This window comes from Tachypleus tridentatus, chromosome 8, assembly GCF_004210375.1.
Source record: "Tachypleus tridentatus isolate NWPU-2018 chromosome 8, ASM421037v1, whole genome shotgun sequence".
In the NCBI taxonomy this organism is placed as follows: domain Eukaryota; kingdom Metazoa; phylum Arthropoda; class Merostomata; order Xiphosura; family Limulidae; genus Tachypleus; species Tachypleus tridentatus.
In genome coordinates, this window is record NC_134832.1 from 133913922 (window position 1) to 133932094 (window position 18173).

The window sequence follows — 18173 nt, forward strand, 5'->3', positions numbered from 1 at the left end:
TTCTCTTCCTTGTTTTTAATCAAATATTCTTTGATGTAAAACTTGTTATCATACTATTAAAAGCCCTCTTGCCACCCTAGTTCTCTTCACATTATCTGTTATGGTATGGTCCAGCTATATGAATTTCTCTACTTGTTGTATGTATTTTACTTCTATTTTTTTCAGAATTTCTGGCATATTATCATGTCTACTTATCAGCTAACTCTGTCTTTTTACAATTCATTTTCATTCTACACCTCTTTCCATTGTTATTTACATTATTCAAAATATCTTAAGTCTTCTATTGTAGCTGTCACTACAGTGTCATCAGTTTATCTTAAATTGTTTATCAACATGCCACCAATCTTAATACCTTTATTACTCTCAATGTTGCAAAAGATGTTTTCTGTATATAAATTAAATAGACATGGGGAAAAGGACACGTCTCTGTCATTCCCTTTTAATTTGTATTTGTGGTGATAAATCCCTCTTTGGTCCTTGTGAATGTTTTTTGGTTTCAATACAGATTTTGTATCACATGCATACCTGTGCTGTCTATATCTAGGCTTTTCAAGCATTCTATTAACTTTTCATGGTTGACCCTATTGAAAGCTTTTTTGTAATCAATGAAGCACATTATCCAAGTATTTTTTTCTGTTGTTCTTAAATTGAAGATTTCTCCACTTGTTCCTTTTTCTGTCATAAATTCACTTTGTGCTTCATTTATTTCTTCTTTTGTTCATTGATTTCTCTGTTGTGTGATCTTCAGTGTGTGACTTAGTGTCCTGTAATCTGAAGTTTGTGACTTTTACTTTATTTGGTATTCTGACAAATATTCATTCACCCACATCAGATGGTATGTATCCAGAATCATAAACAATGTTAAATAACTCTATTATTTTCATTTTCCTACATCATCTAATGCTTTCAATGTTTCTATAGAAATGTCATCATTTCCATTTGCTTTGCCACTTTTTATATCCTCAATAACCTTTTCTACTTCTGGCTTCATCATGGCCCTTCCTTCTTGATTATTAATATTAAGTGGTTTTCCTCTCTCATCACAGTAGAGTTCATTCCCATATTCAACCTACCTGTTAGTAATTTATTCTGAATCTAATACCAGTTTACCCTTTCACATAATAGTGTCCACTTTTAGACCTTTTGTTTGTCACATCTTTCACCTTCTCATGCAGTTCTTTTGTTTTATGCTATCTGTTCAGAACTTCTGTTTCTTCACATTTCTTATTCCACAAGGATTCCTTAACCTCTTTACACTTGTTTCTGATTTCTTTATCTATTTTTCTGTATTGTTCTGTTTATTTGTCTGTTTCTGACTTCCATCATGTGCATTATTTCATTTGTCATCCATGATTTTTCCTTTACCATTTTCTTCTTTGAGGGAACTTTCTTTGCAGACTTCACCATAACTTGTGTGAATGATAACCATTTTTGTTCACTTATTTCGTCATCAGTACTTTGTGTTATATCAAATTGGTTGCATACTTCTTCTGCATATCTCTTCTTGTTTCAGCAGGGTAATGTCTAGTTAATCAGTTACACTTTACTTTACTGGTTTCTTCAATTTAATCTTCATTTTGTGGTCAGAGCTCACATCAGATCCTAGACAGGTAGAACTTGTTTCATGCTTTTTGTGTATCTTTGATTTACCAGAATGTAAATTTTTTTGGTTCCTGTATATACCTCCAATGGTCTTCAAAGTGTAAGTCTGCATTTTGTGTGTTAAAACCATGTTTTACTAATTATCATGTTATGCTCTTCACAAAACTACAATAATCATCATCTGCCATTTCTGTTACCAAGGCTGTGTTTTCCTATATAATGTCTAGATATTCTTCTTGCCCAACCATGACATTAAAGTCTCCTATAACAATCACAGCTCCTCCTCACTTTATGTATTATATAGCTTGATTCAGTTCATCATGGAATGTCTCCACTTTCTCATCCCTATGATCTCTTGTTGGTACACATATCTGTATGATGTTGACATTAAAAGACTGACCTTTTAATTGTGGATTAATAGCTCTTTCTGATACTGGCCAGCATCCCATCAAACTTGCAGCTGTTGTTTTCTTCATCAGAATTCCTATACTACTGATGTGTTTTTCTCCTCCTGAATGATTTAATATGTGACCATCATGTTGAACCTTGCCACACACTGTCGTCTTTGATTCTCTAGGGCCAAATAGTTTCATTTCTTGTATCACATTGTCAATTTTTCCAGCTTGATACATAACTATTCCTAAGGTTTGGTCTCTGGTTCTCCACCTTATGCCATCGAATGACTGCTTTGCTGATGGATTTGGGTAACTATCATAATCACTATGAAGTGTACTTTCCATAATACCACACTCTTCTTCCCTGTCATGGTGAGTGAGAAGTTAGGTTGCAGGAACCTCAAACCACCTCACATTCCACCACCATCTGTACATCTAGGAATCATAACTATTTATGGAATCATACTTGGTGAGGCTCCAATCTCTTCCAAGGTAACTGACCACTAGTCCTTTTCCATTAGTAGTGTGTCATGGATGTGTTACCCATCCTGCTAAGATGCCATCTGAACCATTGATCATCTAGGTTCTTCTAGTTCTTCTGCCACTCTAGTCTTTGTGTACTTTAGGGGTGACGTTCACTCTATGAAAGTTCAGTACAAAACTGTCAGTATCCTTACTTAGTTTAAAATGTCAGTCGAAATAAAGTTCCGTGGTTTGGCTGCCAGTGTGCAATACTAGTTGCTTGGAACCACAAGTGGGAGTTACGTTATAGTGGGAAACGAATGTACAAAGTCCACATCCAGGTTAACACAGATATGCAGTTGACAACATAAAAGTAACTACACCTAGCACTACACTGTGCTATATTTCTGGTGTTATGTTTTTTGATATAAAAATGACTGTTTAAGTGTTAATATCATCCAAGGTTTTATACAACTTTTTTTTAGAAGAAGACATAAAGCTGTGCCCTTGCTGTAAGGTTTTAATTGTCAAGATGGATGATGGTTCATGCAACCACATGACGTGCAGTGTTTGTGGTACAGAGTTTTGTTGGCTGTGTATGAATGAGATAACAGATCTGCACTACCTGAGGTAAGGAAGTTACATTGTCTTATTCTTTCATAATAACCATACTTGAAGAAATATAATGCCACAGTTTAATTTTAACAGTATGTTCTTGTTATTCATGTATAGAACATCTAAGTGAATTAACATGAGTAGATTATTATAAAATTTAGATTAAGCTAAGAACTTTAATTTCTGTTTTGTTTTTTTATATAAAATTAAGGTTTAGTTGAGACATTGTTTTTGTTTAATTTTATCTAACCTAATGCATGTATAAATTGCTTGTGTTACACACATTTATAAAATAACATTTTAGAATTTTTATATATTTTATAATTGTTTTATATATTTCTATGTGAAACTGAAAAGAATGATTAAGCAAGTAATTAAAACAAAATTTAGTTATAATTAGATGACAGATCAAAATGTTAACTTCATTGTCCTGAAATAAATGCTTTAACTTATAAGTTGAAAAATTAAAGTAACTTGTTAAAAGATAATTAAATTAATTTAATGATATTAGATATTAATAAGTATCTGAAGGAGAAAAGAAGCTTCATATGTATATTCTAGAAAAAATTACAAAGTTTGCAGGAATCATGAACCCTTCTTTACACTTTGGCAGTCCATCAGGCTGTACATTCTGGGGCAAAAAGCCATGGAGTCGGAAGAAGAAAATCTTTTGGCAGTTGGGAATGTTGGTTGGTGCCCCTGTAGGAATTGCCTTGATTGCTGGTATTGCTGTTCCTGCCATTATTATTGGTATTCCTGTTTGGGTGGGAAGGAAGGTAAGATGCTTTAGAACATATATTTGTGAGGTTTATACTTCACAGTGCAGTATCAAACTACAACTCACCAAGATTAATATTTTGTAGACACAAGACTTATAAAAATTGTGTTTAAAAGTGGTCTCATGAAAGCTTATGAACTAGCTGTTAACAGCCAGACTATCAACAGTACTTTGAACAAATGTATTTAAGTTCCATTCAGGGACTAAGGTAGTATTACCAGACCGTACATCGTTGAATTATGTACCACACATCTAGTTACGATTATTATGACTGTATTCACCTCTGGTGACATAGAACTCATAATACCATATTTATTATCTTTATCTGTAGAAAAAACATAAGGCATATTAGATGTAGCATGAGATTATTTCCCAAGAAGATTATTCTGGTAACGAACATCATGTATTCTTTATTACTTTCCATCTACTTACTAGAAAAAATAATAATGAAAAACTGCTGCTGATGTTTGTTCTTTTGAGTTGGGTCAGAATAAGTGAACAGAAATGGGTGTTATAAGCCAACTTTCTGAGAAGAATAATGCAGAAAGTAAGAGCCCTTGTGATATTTCATGTTCTTTACTCACTTGTTTTATCTGTATGTGCCCTATGAAATGATGGATTCTTGGACCTATGATTGATTTATTGATAGTATTCGAGATGAAGATCTTGAAATAAGATTTTCAACCTTTATTTAAAGCTGTAAACCATCATGATTGCTGACAGACCTATTCACAATAAGAATATAATCAAGACAGCTGTTTCCCAACTTAGAATGATGCCTGATTAGGCTGTAATAAGTATAGAAGTAAAAACACTAATATCCAAGTGTAATGATCTAAAATTACAAAGTAGCTGGTGAATATACAATAACAACAAATCTGATGTGGTGTATCAAATTTAAAACTACCCTCTTACTACAGGTCTTCCTATATAGTCTGGGGTCTAAAAGAGCATGTCATCACATTTGTAGACATGCATTCAAGTTTTAATTGAACTACTATTTTATAAATGTATGTCAGTAACTTTATCATATTGTAGATTATAATTCAAATTTTAGTATCATACATTACTTAATTTCTCAATTTGAAAGTAAATATTAAAAAAAACTTAAATGTACATTTTTGTGTCATGTGGTATGTTTGAATGTAGTTTTGATTCATATTAGATGTTTGTGATGACTAAATTCAAAGTCTGTTGATTTTACAAATTAAAAACTCAGATAACCAATACTGACAAGATAGAATATAAAATAAGAACCTCCTATCTTTTTTATTTGCTGAGATAATCAATATTTTTAGCAAATCAAAGCTGACTCACTTGCTTCTTCCATTTTTGGAAATCCTTATGTGCACATTATTTGCCCTCTCTCATTGCTTTATAATCAATTAAAACCTCAGAATTGTCCTCACCTGGTTTTCGTAGGCTCTTGAGATGGAAAGTTCCCACAATTTTCTTTCGTATCTTAACTTGGAAGAAAGGGGTAAATGAAAATTTTGTTTGAAATGTCATTTTCTGTGATCTAAATACAGCTTAGTTACTACATCTAATAAATTACAGTGGACTTATGTGGTATTAAAACAGTAAATTATGATTTTTTTTATTTCAAAATGCACATATAAAACATTAAAAAATATTTTCTTTTACATCCTTCACGTGAGAAATGAGACAAGGCTTAGCAAATTATGGCATGTGGCAAATGAGTACAAAGTTAGTAAGTAGAAATGATAGTTTTCTGTACTTTATTTACTGTTCTTTATTTTAAGAAAAAATAGTTTAAATTTAAGTGTAATATATGCAAGTGTAAAGTATTATAACTAAAACTTGATTGTATTTTATTACAAAATACTGGTCTATTAGGACAAAGTTGTGGTTTCTGGTTATAATTTGTAGTATTTCTGAAACAAAAAAGTGTAATTTATTTCTATTTAATAATTTTTATGGTGGTTACGAGGCCAAACCCAAACAGAGACATAATAACGAAAATAACAGATTAAAATATAAAAGTTTTTCTGAATAAAAAACATTTGATAACTGTCTGGAGATTATAAGATGTTCATAAAGATTTTCATTGAAACTTGACAATTTTCTGATGCATAAAAGTATTTTTATTGTAAAATTATTCAGCATGTTGAACATAGTCAGTATTTGAAAAGAAAAAGATGCACGAGAAAATCAGTACTTAAACCATAAAACTTTATATAAAAAAATGTAGTATTTTGTGTCCATAAACTTTTTAATAATCTGTAATCTGCAAAATGTTGTGAAAATACATTTACTGTATTAAAAGTTATAATATGAAAGCTATAACAAGCATGAAACAGTGATGAGGTTGGTCCATCATGGCAATGTAAGTTGTTCATTATAACCAAATATAATACCATGATGAGAATTTAGCTTATTGGAAATCAGTGGAAGTAATTTAACTAAATTTTGAATATCTTTTGTGTTAATGTAAGCAGTGTGAAAAAACTTTAAAATTCTGTATGTTTACAAGTTTGAGCTATCTGGAAGTCATCAAGGTACCCAGTTGAGTACTTGACAACTGTAATAAATTATAATTGAGTTTAGAATTAGTGTAGTAAAGTAAGTATTAATATATTATGAAAGAATTAATAGGTGTTAATGCACTATAACTGAGTTTACCTTCCTTGTGCAAATTGAAGTATTAATGTGTCATACATCAATTTAATGTTTATTAATGACACTAGAAATAATGTTACAAATCAAAGTAACCTTACAGAACAAGAAGGATTTAAAACTATTATTTATAAGTCCTTTTAGGTTTGCTTTAGACAGTGGGAATACATTAAAAATCAGTATAACAGTTTGTTACAATAAAGGTTAATGCAGCATAATTCCATGCAATTTTTAAAATTATATTTACCCTTTCACTGCAGGTATGTCAAAGTGTGCATGTCATGATCTTTTAGTGTTACTTTTAAAATTTAATTAAACTGTTGTATTATTAATGTGTATGAATAAGCTTAGCATCAACATGTAGTTCATAAATCAAATCTTAATATTATATCTTTTATATCTTAATTTTTTAATTAAATATTTAAACAAAATCCTTAACTTCTTTTAGTATGAGAATTATGACATTTGGTCTCTGGGTCTTCCCTCTTTTCTAATGTATCTACTTGCCCTCTTACAAGTGCAGAATTTAATGTAAATTACTCATTATAATATACATATTACTGAGGCAAAGTATAATTTTTATAGCCTTCACTCTTGTTTGTTTATGGAGCCATAGATTAGGAAACCAATCCTTCTTGGTCACAACATCTCTTTAACAAGTTGCCAGTAGTTCTCTCTGATGTTTAATATAACTTATAACCAATAGAAAGTGAGAGTTTTAAAGTTTTCTCTTACAGTATTCACATGAAGCTTGGGCAAATTTTTAAAGGTTCTTATCTCAGAGTTAAAAAAGCCAAATAAATTATGATAGTTATAGGATGTTATTTGCTTTGTGCAGTGTATTATTTTGTGTTTGTAGGTTCATTATTTAAATAAAATGTATTTAGTGTACTAGTACCATTAGTATAAAAAAGGTAGATTTAACCCTTATTAACAGCTGATAAAAGAAAGAAGAGGTTACAGCTATGTACTTTAATTCTTGTATTTCATATATATTTTTATTTATTATTATAAAGGGAACAAAAAATATAAACAGTTGAAATTTATCAGGTAAGATAATGAAAAATAATAGTAATATTTCTTCACACAGTATGCTCACCAATATTTTGTGCATTGCTGAATGATTTACAACTTTTATTATATTATTAGACATGGCTCAAAGGGCAAAAATGGATAAAACATTGATATAAACAGGTATATACCATTACATGGTTTGAGCTATCAGGGTAAATAAATGTAGTTTTATGTAATAATTGGCAGTTATTCGAGAAAGGCAAATGGTAATTTAGAATTTCTGTATGGTGGTTACAAGGTCAGTCAAATCAAAAGAATGTGTATAGAGTTAAGGTAGAGAATATAAATGTGAATTTGTACTGAAAGAAATGTTTGATATTTATTTAGGAGGTTTTAGAGATTATGCAAATGAAACTTGACATTTTAGGTGAAAAAGTATGTTTAATCTTAACATAAAAATAACTTTGCACTTAGAGTAGTCAACACTGACTGTGTTCACACAAATGTTTGGTAAAAATAGTTTATTAAAAAATCTGAATGTTTACTGAAAGCTTCCTAATTATTTTTTATTAAAGATACACAAAACATATTAAATGTAATAGTACAGAAACTGATGGTTACTTTGGGGTCCTGAGGTCAGTGTAATCTACTGAGTCCATAGTGATATAATGATAGGATTAGATATTATTATAACATTGTAAACGTTAACAAGTTATTCGCATAATGCTATTGTATTCCACTATTTTTAAGTTTCTTTTCCCTGTTAGTCCATCTATAAAAGGAATTATGTTGCAGTGGTTACAAATATTAAAAATCTTGTTGTATCTGTGCAGTGATAAACTGATAAACTTTTTTTTTTTTTTCCAGCTCCATCGATACCACACTAATAAAAATAATGGTAAACACAAAAGAAATTTAGCTGTGACCACTGGAGTAATGGCTTCAATACTAGTGTCTCCTGTACTAGCAGGGATTGCTGTTGGTAAGTTCTAGATTCACTAGCATTTAGGAACATTTTCTTACTTGTTAAAAGTGCACAGAAACATATACAAGAGGGAGAATTGTATAACAGAGAGAATATGATATGTACTATTATTTATCTGATGATGAGATGATGGACAATACATTGCCTGGTAGTAAGCAAACAGAGTAGAATGCAAATTTATGTACACTTGTTTATTTTCATCTATTTAATTGTGATATTCATGTAATCTGTATATGATGAAATCTTTAACTTTCACTGATTTGCTTTGCCCAGCATGGCCACGTGGTTAGAGCATTTGACTTGCAATCTGTGGGTCACAATTTCAAATCTTTGTTCCACCAAACATGCTCAGTTTTTCAGTTGTTGGGGCATTATAACGTGATAATCAATCTTACTATTCATTTGAGAAAGAGTAGCCCAAGAGTTGGCAGTGAATGGTGATTACTAACTGCCGTCTCTCCAGTCTTTCACTGCTAAATTGAGGATGACTAGTGCAGATAGTCCTTGTGTAGCTTTGCTTTGCATAAAATTCTAAATAAACCAAACTGATTTACCATATATATATTTATTAAATATTGTTTTCTTTTTTGAAACTTAATTCTTATTATCCATAACCAAATGTAGGTATTGGTGTACCTATCTTACTGGCATATGTGTATGGAGTAGTTCCTATATCTCTCTGTCGTTCTGGAGGTTGTGGTGTAACCACATCAGCATCTGGAGTGAGAATTGAATTTGATGAAGAAAATGAGCTTGGTGTTGCAGCAGGTGAGTGACTTCATTTGCTTTATACATCTGGGTTTAGTGGATGATTTGTTCCATAGTCTTTTAGAAACCTGTTTGTTTGATAGTTCTTAGTAAGTAGTTAAATATAAGTAATATTGCTTTAGCTTTTACTGGCTCTGAGATCATAACTTGTGTAGCAATCACTTTATGGATAACACATTTTTGTTCATCATATGGTCTTCCTATATAAATATTTGTTTATTTGATGCAAGCTGTAATGTGAGTATATAATTGAATCCTATGAATATTTACCAAAGAAACAAAAAACATAAAAGTATATTTTTCTATCAAATTAAGTTTCCACAACTTTTGTGAGAAGAAAAGGGGGGGAACCAGTTAAAAGTGCAGATATCTCTGGTATTTTGTAACGGACTGCCTTGAAATTTGGTGTGTGAAGTAAGGGCTCAGTAGAGCATATCCACTGAAAATATATGATAGTTTGGAGTGCCATAGTCTGAGAAACAGAAGGTGGAAAATTGCTGAACTATTACTCCTGTTAATAACACAGCTTGTCCTGTAGCTGGTTGTTTAAGCTGCATGACACATTACCATGTGTCATGATTAAAAGATAAAACAGTCTTTATCAGATAGAATTATGAAATATAAGACTGTTATATGCTTCTTTTTAAAGAATGTGGCCATCTTATTTTACAAATTTACTTTATAATAACATTTTCAATAAATAATAGTGGCATATTACAAATTCACATTGCAAATATGATTTCTGTTTATGGTTTTGTTAGCAATGTAAATGTTATTTGCTCAAATCTGGTTGTTATTATATAGTGTATTCTGCATCTTTGAGACTTAAATTTTACAGTTTTACTATGCAAATATTATATATACATGTAATTATTGTATTTGAATTAATACTTATAGGTTTGAATTAATCTGCTGTACAGTATGTCAGATTTTGCTACAATTTTATGCCTTTGAGATTGAGCTTATCCATCTCTCAGTAAGCTTTTTTTTATTATAATAGTTGAAAATTGTAATGGATTTACACTATTTGAAAACTTGTGTTTTAACTATTTTGAAGTTTTAGTTTTTACATTTAACAGCACTAAAGATAATGTTTTAAGTTGATGCTTCAGAAGTACAAATTGTATTTTTCGAAAGGTATAAATTCCTTCTTGTTTGTTAATTGACAGTTCTTTGTGCTTGTATAATTGGTCACTAGATGGAATGAGTGTAGACACGGCAGTCAGCCATAGAGGAGTTAACCCTAGTATTGGAGAAGTTTCTTTTGGCATGTCTACCAGTATTAGTATGGGAAGTGGAAGTCATATGGAGAGAGTGGGGCTTATTCGAGATAGTGACAGGGAAAGTGCCAGTAATACTGCCCTTGCTGGTAGCATAGCCAGTGCCTCTTTAGCAGCAGCTCAGAAGTAAGTTATTTTCTTATAAAAATATTAGTATTTCTGAACATTCACAGGTAACAGTGTTTTTTTAAATCATTTTTTACTAATAATAAAATTATTAATGAAAAAAGTAACCTTATTAACCCTATCTGGACTGCAGAGGACCTTTCATTCAGGTGTGAAATGCATACCAGTATATCATATTTCAAAATGTAAGTAGCAATAGTTATTATAGCTATATGAACAATTTTTAGTTCAAAAATAATTAGTTTCACAAACTGTAATATTTATTTTTTGTAATTTGCAAATTAGAAAAGGGGGAGAGAAAACTTCAATTGTCATTTCTTTGTGGCTCTTACACACTTAATGTTTTTTTGCACATCTCATTAGATGTGTTTTATATTTTTTAAGAACTATCATTCATTAAGAATGTAATTATCTGTGTTTTCTTTCTCAGATTGCTTTTAGTGGTTTTATCACTACAGCTGTTTATTTCCACCCTTTTTTAATGCCACAGCAAATTATTTTAATAAATACCAATGAAATGCAACTATGAAATTGGTTATAAAGGACATTTGAATAGGCTTGGATAGAGTAGTGTGATTAGCAGTGACTAGCAGGCATGAGCAAAGGAATCTAATGGGAAGTGTAGAGAACCTAAGAACAAAACAAAGATCTAAAAGAGATTGCTTAGTTTCATAAGGGGCTCTTTTTTGTTTCTGAAAATGCCATTGTATGCTAAATTATATCTGGCTGAAACTTACAGAAATTTTCTACTATGTCAAGATATGAAGTGAGCTTAAGTTTAACAATTGTACGAAGTGATGGTAAAATATTCTACTGCTTGAAATAGTTATTCATTGAACACTAGTGACACATCCTGTTCCAGAAAGGGTTAATAATACATTTGCATGTAAGATGATTATATATTTATGAGAAATGCCTAGCTGTACATTTCATTGATATATTTTCAAATGTATGCTGGCATTCTGCCTCAGAGTTGTACTTTTCACTTACCTCCTGTTTCACATTTGTAGTAGGTATCAGTCACTGTGTATATTTTTTTCTCATATTACTGTAAACCCATTGTTGTTCACTACATGTACTTCTTACCTAACTTTTGTACTGTAAGTTATGTCCCATCTCTGAAGTCAAACTGGGGATTGTACTTTTGTTTGCTTCATGTCTTTCTTTCCTCTTAAAACTGAAAGTTGACTTTTATATATATCTATGTAATTTTGATATAAATTGTAGTATATTGTTCCACTTAGATTAGAAGTTCAAGCAGATGTTTCCTCCAACAAACGACTCAGTTTAAGTAGTCACAGTGAAACAGCTTCAGCTACGTTAAGCCTTAGTGAACGATCTGCAAACTTCTCTCTTAATGATGATGCAAGTACAAAAGCTCTTGCAGGGTCTCTTCTTGGTTATAGGTAAGTGCAGAAAAGAAGTTTCAACCATTCTATGTTGTAAGAGATGAATATCTTGCACTTAAAATATCCCATAATAAGGTCTTTTCAACACCAATGCTGAAAAGTTGACGTAACACTGATATCTAAAGTTATGAATTTTCAATAAATTAGGTGTTTGTAAAATCTGAGGTCAATACCAGAATTTCTTAAATTATTTTCATTATTCGTGTAATGTGTATAGTAAATTTTCAATGCTGTCAGCATGTGCATTATTTTAATCAGTTTTTAGTAAACTCAAATTTGTGCTGTTATGTGCGATATTTAATTTTTCAGTTGAGCATTCTTCTGCAGTATTTATTTCACTTTTACATACTGCTGTCATATACAATGTTTGAATTATTTTTAATTCAGCAGATGCTTGCATTGTGTGTGTGTTATATTTTTGTCATTAATATATTCTTTTATAGGTAAATTTTAGAAGTGTGACCAGTTTTGAAATTTTTAAAGCTTCTGTACTTAGCTTAGGAATGGGATTTTGTTGTAAACTTTCAGAGTTGAATAGGGCATAATAGGGGATTGTTAACAGACCAGTAAAATTTCTTTCAATGAGAACCAACAGCAAAATTAATTGTTCAGGCTGTTTTTCTCAGCTGAAGTTTATAAACATTGTTTGTAAGTTAACCATCTTCAGCTTTAATACATGAAAAATATTACAGTAAATGTTGTGAAAAAGCCAACTAGCCTGAAAACCATTTCTTTCTGTCAACAATAAACCACAGATTCAGTGGTCATAACTGAATTTCTGTTTAATAATTCACTGAAATTGAGAGATGTGATGACTCGTATTTCATCCAATTCTCTACTGGCAGTAGAGTAAGATTGTGGATGAAACTAAGATCCATTTACAGATGTGTTTTAGTTAAACAACGTCTTTTAACATCTTATGAAGTTTATGCAATCTTGAAGCTAAGCAGGTTTTAATGGTGATCTTATGAAGTAGCCTGTCAGTGAAGGTGTTGCACATTAGCAAAATACCTGTTACCAAATAAAATGTGATAGTAAACTTGTAGACATCCACAAAGTTAGTTGTTCAGTCCAAAACAATATTTGTAATATGTGGATTTCTTAATAATAGTTTTCACTTTTCTGATAATTGTGGTATCATGGAAATAACTATCTTAATTTTTAGACTTGTTTACTGTGCTAAGTAAAGTTATCTTGTATATTATTCTCTGCAATGTTTCCAAGTCAGTTGTTATTGTATACAGAGAATTCCCAATTAATATAACTTATTTTTAAATGATTTAGTGAATGTAATGTTATGTACATAATTAAGTCCTTCCAATATATTATTCTGTGGTAAGTATTGTAATTCTTCAGATGGTTTTCAAACAAGATCCATAACTCGAGTGCTTTTGAAAACACTAAAGTTTTGAGTCTTGTTTGAAAAATGTTTGCAATTTTTTACGTGATCCTGTGTGCTAACTTTTAAATCAGAATTTAAATATTCTGATAATGTTGTCACTTACATATTACAAGTTACTCTAATATTTTTAAAAGCTTTGGTTTTTGAATATAGTTAAAAATATGGTTTCTCTTTCTCTTCTAGAGATACAGTGGAGGTTCATGTTGATGGTCAAAGTATGAATGAGGACACCTCTCTCTCCCATGTCATACCAAAAGTAGGAGGAGATACTGTTGATGTCACCTCATGTGAACCACATAATGTTGGTTCTGTGAAAATAGATGAATCTTATAATTCCTGCTGTTGTAGTGAGGATGGAGCTTCCCAAAGTGGTTCCAGGAGTCTTGGGGGACATAGATCTCGCTTGTGGAGGACATCTGGACGACGACAGCAAGGGGGAGTGAGCACTGCTATTGTATCTTCCAGTATTGCAGAACTTAAGCAGTCAAAAACTCAAAGAGACTTGAGAGAATATTGTGTCAGCTTTATTGATGAAAGTCCTGGCATAACTGAAGAGTCAGGAGTAGGAATACCTGTTGATGAGAGAAAGGGTGTAAGGCCAAAATCCTTAGTTTCATCAAAAAAGTTGTAGTATTGTTCATTCTCTTGAAGCAACTGACCAGCTATGCTGCTGTGAACTGAAGAAACTTCCCACAACTTGGGATGATTATCACATTAAAACTAGACAAAGTTCAAAGCTTACTGCACCATGTAAAAACAATCCCAACTCTTTCCCAGAAACTCGCGTACTTGCTTGTGTCGAACCACAATGTGCCAAAATAGAATGTCGTGATCGTGATCAGAAAAAGGTAGATGAATATGATGATACGGCTGCTAATTCTAATTACAAACAGTGTGACAATTTTAGTGATAAAACATCCAGAGGCCTTTTTAGAAAATGCAGTGGTCAGTCTATAGCAGTCCTTCCATATATTGAGGAGCCAGAAAATAAAGTCGGGAAGAACTGCCCCGATCGGCCACGTAGTGCCCCCTATTCACTGTTGTGGCAAGAAAGTCCTCCATTGAAAGTTGATGATGATTTAAATGAAATTCAGACATGCAATTAATAGGAAATGAAATTACTGTTGCTTGTTTTGTAAGAACAGTTGTCTAAGAACACTGATTGTGCGTTTCTTAATTTTGAAAATTAGGGACTGAAGGGTGACATGTTTTTAAGAGTAAGTAAACTAGAATATAAATTGTGAAATTTTTACTGGAAGCACTTCCAGAAAGTACCTGTAGAAGGGAACTTTGTATAATTCAAAGATTTAAATTAAAATATCAATAAAGGTGGACAACTTCGGAAAAGGTACTTCATGTAACTTTGTACGTGACAGTTTGTAAATATATTCATAATTAGGTATTCTATATCCAAAGTGATCTTGTCTATTTACCATGCTCATTTATCTACCTTTTCTTCCAAGCAGGAGTTTGTGAAATTGCATGGATTCAATATTGTGTTAAGTGTAAGGCAGAATTATTGAATTTGCTTTATTATTTGTGAGAATGAAAAACCCCAGTCCATAAAACATATGAAATATCTGTGCTAATTTATTTCCATTTTAAATCAAAAAATAGTTGTGGATGTGTAAAATTATAAAATACACAGCTTACTTTCTGGATTTCAGTGGAAGTATTATAAGATAAATTTTAGTGAAACTTCTGATGGTGTTCCACTCCAAGTTGAAGTGTCAGTATACTGAATAGTATTTTCTATTCAGGTATTGAATAGTTTGCCAATGTTATTAAACTGAAGCACTTATAGCATCCACCTCAGTTTTACAGAGAAAAAAAACACACACACTATTAATATCATTCAAGACTTACTAACCAGCAGTAGGAACACCTTTCAGTTTTGAAAAATTTAAGATGGAGTATTATTAATAATCAACACTACTGCTCACTAACCAAAAACGTTAGATCACGGTTAGCATCCATTAATACCAGTTAACCACCCATAAAAACACCTTCACATTACAAAATAAATCAGATCATTATTAAAATTAACTGCTACTGGTTAACTACCTATAGAAACATTTACAAGTTAGAATAAGACAGATTGTTAAATACTAATAATTATCCAACTTTGGAACCTCTTCCATAGTAATTCATTTGTGGAAATTGTGTTAAAGCTAACAAGTCAAATGATCTGAAGAGTTACACAAGTTATGCCTTATGTTTTATTGTGTAGTAATGAGTGTTACTTCCAATTGATCACAAAAATCATACTGGGCTGCATTCTTTTAATTTGGAAAAAATCTAATTATTAATATGACTAAATAGCTTTTTTATATTTTATTTACAGTGAATTATCCTTCCCTTGAATGAAAGTAAATGAAATAGATAGAAACTACCTGTTGTAGAAACACAAGTGTATAGGATGACATTTTGAAATTCTTCTGCTCTATGGAATACTTTTGAAATGTCATCCTATACACTTGTGTTTCTACAACAGGCAGTTGCCATTCATTCAATCATTCAACTTCCTTTCATCAACAGTAATCTGCATAAATAATTTATTAAAGAACTTGTTATTTGTGTTAACAAACAACTTGCAGTACTGTGGAGTAATGTTAAATTTTTGTTATTAACAAACTGAAGAGAATAAACAACATGTTTTTAACAGACATTATCTTTTTATACATATATTTGAAATTCCAAAGTTGTAATACAACAGTAAAAAAAGATAATTTTGACTCTTGAAACTTTCCAACCCACTTGTAGTAAGAAATTCACACACGTGTCAAGTACAGTTATGGGAGGGTGACGTAGACTCTCAAGATGAGAAAAAAAAACAGCATATATAGATATATACTTTACAGCTAGTGTTTCTATACTGTTAATAATATAGTAGTAGTTGTATTACTGGCCCTGAGAAACACATGAAAAAGTAAATGGCTAAAATAAAGTTTTTGCTGTAGTTATTATGTGGAAAGTAGACATCTATTTTTTCTCTCTCTCACTTTATTCCCAAAATGTCTGAATCCTTCTAGTAAAAACTACAAATTCTGAAAAACTTGAGTTATGACTAAATGGAACTTGTTTAAAATACTCCATTTACCAGTTATAACTTTAATCCATCTACTAAATAAAGAGCCAGCGGGTAGAGCTTGATACAAGCCTTCCCACTTATCTGTATTAATAACTTTACACTATTATACATTGTTGATATGCAGTAAAGCTAAAGAAATGAGTTATACTACAGATCTCATCAAAGGTAAAATTGAAAATATAATCTTCGAACTTAAAAATACCACATATATATTGCATAACACATCACTGTTATAAGAGGCCTAAGTGTATTCCTTTAGTTTATTGACTTGAGCTGTATTGAGAAGCCTTGAATAGGCAACTCACAAAATACATTAAATCTTTGTGTCAGATTATATTTTTAACTGTACCTTTTGTGAAATGAAAAAGAAAACTGTAATATAATTATAATATTATTATTGCTTATAGTATCAAATAATAAATTAGGGACAATTATTCACACACCTAAATTAATTTAGATGCAGTTAAAAAAAAAATTGAAAGCCCCATATGTAAGAAATGATTTAACCAAATAGAACATACTGAAATTTTCCTACCTACCCCAGGTATATTAATAATGTCACCTTAATATAGTGTTTTGATAATATGGTAAATATATGTCACTTTACTTATATGCAACTTTGCAGCAAAACTAACTTGGTATAAAATCTGTGTATTAGAAGCTAGATAGTCAGTTCTCTGTATCTGCATGACTTGGTATCATGATGGAAGTCAACATTCCTGTAAACTTATCGTTCTGTAAATATTGAAAGAAAGCATTGTGTAGCAAAAGACTGAATTCTTCTTGATACTGTTTTTTTAATATATTTATATATATATATATAATATATATATTCTTGGGAATACTTTATTGAATATATGTGAATCTTCAAATTTCTTTTCAGTAGCTGTAATGTTGTAGTCAAAATAAGTTTGATTTCTAAGGTTGATACATTTCATTAAGCAAACTGCAGATTGGAAATAAGCCTTGCTCAACTGTTGTGACAAAGTTTGTTCAGTAATCTATCAAATTATCATTACATAAATGTTATTTAAATGTTCAATTATTTTATAAGTGTAAGTCATTGGTTGAAAAAAATGTGTGCAGCTGGCATGTTAAGGTCTAAACTAAACTGTTTGTACACACCTTTTCATATATGGAGTTAGCTATCTAGTGATTCCTAAAGTGTTTTTTTTTTAGGTTTTTTTTTTTAATTTTAAAGATGTGTACTTTCATAATCAGCTAGAAATTTGAAAATCAGATAAACTTTACTATATATAAAATCTTGATTTTGTAATGGAATTTCTATAATAATTTTTTATAAGAAGGGGATTTTGCTATAATTAAGTTATTATAGTAAAAGGCATAAATTGTGAAAGTTGTGCCCTCTTTTCAGGAGTACAGAGCCCCCACTTTTCCTCATCATAACATTTTATCTTGTACCTTGTGAATTAAATGTAACTATCCATATTAGAGAAAACTATTTTTTTAGATTTCTGTTTCTAAAAAGCTGTTCATAAAAAATCGTTTTCTTCAATCAATTTTTCATAAAATGTAAGATTGATGATGGCTTTTTCTGAGTGACTCACAAAAAACTTAACTTTTGTTTCTCGCATATTACCTAATGGAC

General features: G+C 30.9%; 1 protein-coding gene across 4 annotated transcripts in view; it reads left to right on the forward strand.

Annotated features, from left to right (window-relative positions):
- LOC143223542 (E3 ubiquitin-protein ligase RNF19A-like) overlaps positions 1–14824 on the forward strand; it is a 45625-nt gene extending 30801 nt beyond the window's left edge. For all 4 annotated transcript variants that reach the window (XM_076451625.1, XM_076451628.1, XM_076451626.1 and 1 more), the window contains exons 6-12: positions 2945–3089; positions 3688–3850; positions 8371–8485; positions 9113–9256; positions 10455–10662; positions 11907–12068; positions 13657–14824. In XM_076451625.1, the coding sequence (XP_076307740.1) occupies positions 2945–3089; positions 3688–3850; positions 8371–8485; positions 9113–9256; positions 10455–10662; positions 11907–12068; positions 13657–14104 (1385 nt within the window). In that variant the 3' untranslated portion in view covers positions 14105–14824. The remainder of the gene's footprint in view (positions 1–2944; positions 3090–3687; positions 3851–8370; positions 8486–9112; positions 9257–10454; positions 10663–11906; positions 12069–13656) is intronic.
- Positions 14825–18173: the final 3349 nt, after the last annotated feature.